This window comes from Catharus ustulatus, chromosome 23 (genome assembly GCF_009819885.2).
Source record: "Catharus ustulatus isolate bCatUst1 chromosome 23, bCatUst1.pri.v2, whole genome shotgun sequence".
Lineage (NCBI taxonomy): Eukaryota > Metazoa > Chordata > Aves > Passeriformes > Turdidae > Catharus > Catharus ustulatus.
In genome coordinates, this window is record NC_046243.1 from 7,857,950 (window position 1) to 7,864,380 (window position 6,431).

Sequence of the window (6,431 nt, forward strand, 5' to 3'; positions counted from 1 at the left end):
ATCCAACCTTCCACTCCCAAATCCTCACCTCCCGGTCCCAAACCCACTGCCCAGCCCCAAATTCCCCCCAGTTCCAAATTCAAGCAAATTCTCAGACCTAAATCCCATCTCCCCAGCCCCCCAAATCCTCATCCTCCAACTCCAAATATACCTCCCAGACCCAAACCCTCAGCCCCCAGCCCCAAATCACCCCTGCCCTTGCGGCATCTGGCCCCTTCCCCCACCCCGAACATCCCGTCCCTCCCAAAAGCCAGACTCGTGTCGGCAGCAGTGGGTTTTATTCTCGAGTTTCCTCTCTCAGGAGCAGCGCGGGCTCAGAGGGCGCAGCTGCCCTCTCCAGAGCGCCGGCACCTCATCACCTTCAGGTAGGTCTCCACCTTGTGCAGGTCCTTTTTGAAGCACGACAGGAGTCCGCAGTTCTTGAGCAGCGCGTCCTCGCCGCGCAGGTGGAGCTCGAATTTCTCGTAGGTGAGTTTGAGCAGCTGCGCGCCCCGCGGGCTCCGCTCCTCCAGCCCCTGCGGGACAGCGGCGACATTCCGGGACAGGCGGGGCCGGACAGCGCCATCTCCCAGGGACAAACCTCCTGCCGAGCTCTGGGAGACGTCAGGGGGATTCCCGCCCGCTCTTAAATTTCAGACAGAGTTTTGGGCGTGTGCGTGGCAGAACGCACAGGTGGACGTGGTGCCGAGGGCTGATGCCACACTGAGTGTGCCGGTGACACACACGGGGCTGCAGGGAGGGAGGAGTGCCCTGGGGGGCTTAAAATAAAGGCAAAATCACACGATCTCTCTGCAGCCCCTCCAGCCAAGGAGCTGGGGAACTGCACAGATAATTCTTTCCTCCCCACTTTCCCAAAGCTCTGATCCAGCTCCACATCTGGAGATGTGTAATCAGCCACTCCCTCTGCTGTGCTCAGCAACAGAATGGTTTTGGTGAGATAAAAAGTGTCACAAATTGGTGAAAATGGAATATTTGTGTCATTTCTCTGTGTGGCTTCCCAATGCCCAAACACACATGGAATGCAGAGGAAAATCTGCAGTGGTCCTGATTCCTTTGCCTGCTTACTCCAGCACAGCAGGTCTGTGTTTGCTCACAGGGCTTGACTTGCAGAGTTATTTAACTGCTAAAAGATGTAAATAATGGCCCAGACTCATTTCCCACAGCTACAGCATCAGGGTGATGCTGGCAGATAAACTTACAGAATAAGCACAATTGAATGGATGTCCTGGCAGATAATGGGCAATTTAATTTAAAACATCAAACCCCAAATTAAAGGGGCTTATAAGAGAGAGGGAGAGTGGCAAGGGGGAATGGTTTTAAACTAAAGGAGGGGACATTCAGGGTGAGTCTCAGGAAGAAATTCCTCCCTGTGAGGACGGGCAGGCCCTGGTACAGGGTGCCCAGAGCAGCTGTGGCTGCCCCTGGATCCCTGGGAGTGTCCCAGGCCAGGCTGGACAGGGCTGGGAGCAGCCTGGGATAGTGGAAGGTGTCCCTGCCGTGGTAGGGGTGGCACTGGGTGGGCTTTTATGTCACTTCCAAGCCAAACCATTCTGGGATTCTCTGACAAGATCTTCCTTGGCGAGATCACCCTTCCGCTCTCATCTTGGAGTATTAATGGAAGAGGGAAACATCAGAGCAAATTCTTCCTTGCACAAATATGGGTTTTTGTTGTGAGGTTGCAAAATTTGCCCCATTTCAAAGTAGTGTGCCTGGAGATGTAACAAACATTGTGCTGCTGTTTGTCCAATGTATTTCAGCAACTGGAAATTCTTTCGTGCTGGGTTTGGAAAGATTTTGGATCTGTAATGTTGCAATTCCTGGTGGAATCTGCTCTCTGGGGGGTTGTGGCAGTGCTGGTAACACCTGTCCTGTGTTCTTGACCTCCTCAGTGATGGGACCTGTGCACTGAGGAGTCATGATCTTGTTATCTAAAGGGAAGCAAAGTCGGAAAGATGCCCTGTGGAAGGCAGGGAGATTTCTCATGGTCTGTGGATCCCCGAGAGTGCCCCGTGCCTGGGAGATCTCTGTTATTCCACAGTCATGCTGGAACTTACCCTCATCAGAACTTGGATCCCTTCTTCCAGGTCCTTTAGCTTTTCATACACCCTGTCTGAGGTGCCAAAAACCAAGTTGTTTGTGAACACCTTGCTCAGGTACTGCACCGGGGTCAGCCAGGACTGGATGAGAACCAGGGAAAACCGGAGAAGCTCCATGTCCTGAAACTGAGGCAGAAATGGGGCAAAGCTGAGTAGGTGTGGTGTTTGGTGGAGTGTCCTGCTCCCTCTGGAGCAGCCTGGAGTGATCTAGAGAGGGACACTGCTCCTGCAGCTTCCGTTTGCAGGCTGAGGGCACCACCCAGCCCCATGTGTGCACACAGCAGTATCCTCTTCCTGGAGCTGGGAATAAGATTTATAGTGTAACCCAGAAGAATATGAATGGTTTAAATAGCAAAGAAGAGAGAGGAGGGTGAAAACACCAAAGGTCTCACAGGTGGAAACCCTCTGATCCTGCAGCAGGGGCTCTACAAACAGGTCTGTGCCTGCCCCAGGTCAGAACTCACCGATTTCTGCTGGGCATCCTCCTTCCCTGTGGGAGCAGGGATGGTTTCCGAGTAGCAGGAGGCTATCTGGGAGATTTTGTTGGTGTGCCTTTGGTCCTCTGGGATGTAGCTGCGTTCCTGTGGAGACATCCCAGATACACTCGGATCTGCTGCCTCGTGGTCTGGAGAAGAGCACAGAGAATTCTCAAGCTGTCCTGCATGGTTCCTCTTTACAAGGAATAAATGGGAGTCAGGAGGTGCCTCTGGATAGGGTGGAGAGCTGGGAAACAGGAATTTGTGTGTTGGCACAACAGCTGCCCTGAAGGTCTCCCTCTCCCTAGGGCAAGGTGCTGCTCTTCAGTAAGGACCAGTTGTGCTTGTGGACAGCAGTGTCACACAGGGAACAGGGTGTCACAAGGGTGGGCAGACTATGCTCCAGGCAAACTGCAGGAGGAGGAGGAACAGAACACAGCCAGGACAGGTTCTTCCAAGGAGGAGATGATTCCCAGGGACAGCCTGTGCCTAAGGGACAGCCCGTGCCAGCTCCTGGGCAGCAGCAGACACTTTCTGGGTTTGCACACTCAGAGCCTCCCAGGGACAATGTGACCAACACAGGGAAGTCCCATAATATCTGTGCCACCTCCCAACTGCCCCTGTGCAGGGGGTCTGGACACAAGTGCAAATGACCCCAGAGAGACATCAGAGAGGGGACAGAGAGCTGACAGTGTCCAGGCTGCTGGTGGGACACAACCTGCCTTATCCTGCTAAGGTTCTTTCTCCTCCCTGAGAGCTGGCAAAAACACCAAGAGCTGGGAATTCTCTGGGGAGTCCTACAGTCCTGGAGCCATCAAGGGAACACAGAGGAGGTGCCCTCAGGCCACAGCACTCACAAACTCCTTGTAGGTCTCAGCAGCCAGGAGGTGAAGGTGCTGAGCCCTCAGCACAGCGTTGGCAAACAGGCTGGACAGGGGCATGGCCGGGAAGGTGGCAGCTGGCTGTGGCCACTGCAGTCCCAGGGTGATCACAGCAATGGCCAGAGGAGAGAGCCAGGACCCTGCAAAGTGGAGAGGAAGGTATTGGGAGCCCTTGGGGACTGTGCTGAGGAGGAGGTGGCACCTGGGAATTCATTCCCAGCCTGTTCTGCCTGTGCTGGCTCCATGCTCACCTTCCGTGGTGCCTGCTGGACAATGGATGAGCTCAGCCCTCCCCAAAATTGAGGGAGACCCTTTCACTGGACCTGCCTTTGGGGCTGGGGCTGCTCCCAATATGACCAGCAGAATCTTCCTGGCCAGAATTGTGGTTGCTCCATGAAAACTCAGGGGTGTCGCTATGGTTTTCCCTGACACACTCATGTTTTCCCCTAGGCCTTGTCCCTGCCCTCACTGGGACAAGAGCTGGTAGCATCACCTGTGCTGTGACCAGCTGCTTTTGCTCCCTGGGTCACAATCTTTAGGATTTGGTGATCTTGGTGAAGCCTAAAGGTTTTCAACCCATGATATCCAGCACAAGAGTCCACCTGTGCTCACACAGACCACCAAGCTCATCTCAAACAAAGACCTTTAGGAGGTGAAATGCCCTGAAGCCTGTAGGACTTGGACATTATTAGACATCATAGTCATCCCTGTCTGAAGTTTGGAATATGAGTTTTATTATCCCTGCCAACATTTATGGTAATAGTAACTATTATAATTGTGGCTTAATCTTGTTCTTCAAACTCGCAGCACTCTCCTTGTCCACTTTAGCTTAAAGATTAATTAATGGATTCACTGCAGGAAAAGGTTTTCTTTTTCATGGATTTAGAAATTGCCATATTTTCATTTAGGGATGGCGAGGAGTGTGTGTAGCCCACCACAGAACCAGCCCATCATCATCATCTCCTGTCACCCTACATACCCAGCACTGGAAATCCTTTAAAACTGAAATAAAATGTACCTGGAGCCATTTCTGCTGGTGAGTTGCTCAGGTGTGGCTTGGTTGGGAATGTTTCCTCCTTCACCTGGTGAAGGAAACTGTGGAGCCCCCCTTATATAGCAGGGGGTCTGTTTAAAATGGATCTGTGTGTCCATGATCACAACAACAGCTTTGCAACTTCCCCCTGCATAAATGCACAAGTGTTCACGGTTGTGCTACCTCATCACAGGCATTCGCACAGATGTGCAGCCTGGGGAGCTTTGTTTGCCTCGGGATGAGACCGGTGCTCCATGATTTCACCATATTCTCCTGTTTATTGCAATTAAGCACGACCCATCCCAAATCAGATCATGGTGGAATTGGTTGTGTCCTCCTGATGTTCCTGCCTGGCTCTGCAGCCTTGGCCCACAGTTCACAGGGCTGACCGGGCAGCTTGGGACAATTCTGGCTTAAAGCACATGGCGAGTGGCACCAGGAGAGGTTCAGGTTGGATTTTAAGGAAAAGTTCTTCCTGAAGGGAGTGTCCAGCCCTGGCACAGCTGCCCAGGGCAATGGTGGAGTCCCCATCCCTGGAGGGATTTAAAGCTGTGTGGATGTGACAGCTGGGGACATGGGTTAGTGGTGGCCTTGGCAGGGGGAATGGTTCGATTGATGATCTTAGAAACCTTTTCCAGTCTAAAGGATTCCATAATTCTGTGATGTTTTCCTTCTCTGTTGTTTGTGGGCCAGAGCTGGCTGCACGTTGTCACATGAATCCTATTTCTGCCAAGGAATTGTTTCCAATTTCTCCCAAAATGTCAAAAGTTCAGCAAACACTTTTGGTTTCTCACAGGTGTGACAAGGAGCTGTCCTGTCCTGCTGCTGGTTTGGATTGCAACCTGCCCAGTCCAAATCCAGAGCTCTGTGAACTTTCTCTGATCCTCAGCTGGACAAGGCTGTGGGAAAATCTGGTCCTAAGCATCTTCCTGCTACTGAGATGCAATACCATGAGATTAAACGGTGTGGAAAGGAGATAGGAGGGATGGGAAAGAGGAGATGGCAACGGAAATCAGAGAATCATGGAGTGGTTTGGGTTGGAAGGGACCTTAAAGCCCATGCAATGCCACCCCCTGCCATGGCAGGGACACCTTGCAGTGTCCCAGGGAGCTCCAAGCCCTGTCCAGCCTGGCCTAGAAGAAGAGAGGACACAGCCCATCCCTGCTTTTGAGAAAAGGAAGGCACAACCTGGGATGGGCAGCTCCAGGGGTTACTTAAAGGACTTTTACTCCACATAAAGCCCCCATTGCCCCAAACCAGACTGGTTTGGGCTTTGTCTGCTGTTCAGGGGATGTCCTGTGTCAGGAGGTGATTTGGCTCCCCCATAGCCCAGGTTTACTGCAGTTTCCAAGCAGCAGCATCAGCCCGGAGCCTGCTGGAGCTGCTGGAGTAGAGAGAGGAGAGCTGCTTGATAAACATGAGGGAGAGCAGGGCTGTTCTGAGAAGCCCCCAGGGGTTGCTACTGGAGACGCGGTGGTGTCACAGGGAAATGTCAGTCCCGGCAGCAGAGGGAACAGCGGGTCCTGCCGCTATCAGGTGTCCCGTCACTCCACAGCGGCAACATCTGGGCGTGTTTTTGTGTTTTCTACTGCAGGTCGTGTTTAAATCTGTCAGCGCTGGGCAGGGGGAGCCGCGAGCTCGCCAGCCCAGCCCCGCATGTCGCTGCTGTGTCCCTGCGGCTCCTGCGTGTCCTGCGCAGCTCGGGTGCCGAGAGCGCTGCTAAACCCGCAGGATCTGTGCGCAGGCAGCACGGAGGGCCCGGTGATGCGGCCCGAGGGCTCCCCGAGGCTGGCTTTGTCCGCGCTGTCTGGGCAGTAAACGAGGCACAAGCGGCGCATGACGAGCGCCGGGCCGGGCACAGCCGCGGTTGCACGAGCGGCTCCGCAACCTCAGCCGGGCCATTTTCTGCCTCTCCAATTCCTGCATTTCCAACCCACGGCATCCC

The 6,431-nt window shown here is 53.6% G+C and overlaps 1 protein-coding gene and 1 long non-coding RNA gene across 2 annotated transcripts; one reads left to right on the forward strand and one right to left on the reverse strand.

Moving 5' to 3' along the window:
• Positions 1-296: 296 nt before the first annotated feature.
• Positions 297-6,431, forward strand: LOC117006629. Its single transcript, XR_004420010.1, has 3 exons — positions 297-365; positions 4,362-4,489; positions 6,081-6,431. It is a non-coding gene; the product is annotated as an uncharacterized LOC117006629 (long non-coding RNA).
• On the reverse strand, positions 315-3,642 carry LOC117006626 (somatotropin-like). The gene is made up of 4 exons (XM_033079168.2): positions 3,430-3,642; positions 2,561-2,677; positions 2,055-2,222; positions 315-515 (listed from the first exon to the last, which is right to left on the reverse strand). Exons 1-4 carry the CDS (start codon positions 3,511-3,513, stop codon positions 315-317), a joined length of 570 nt encoding a protein of 189 aa, XP_032935059.1. The 5' UTR covers positions 3,514-3,642.

Bases quoted from the DNA above. Each gene is read 5' to 3' on its own strand.
- LOC117006626 (XM_033079168.2), bottom strand. From the start codon at position 3,513: ATGCCCCTGTCCAGCCTGTTTGCCAACGCTGTGCTGAGGGCTCAGCAC. The intron at 2,678-3,429 runs GTGAGTGCTGTG...ATGTCTCCACAG, and splicing joins CTGAGACCTACAAGGAGTTT to GAACGCAGCTACATCCCAGA. The intron at 2,223-2,560 runs GTGAGTTCTGAC...TTTCTGCCTCAG, and splicing joins AGGATGCCCAGCAGAAATCG to TTTCAGGACATGGAGCTTCT.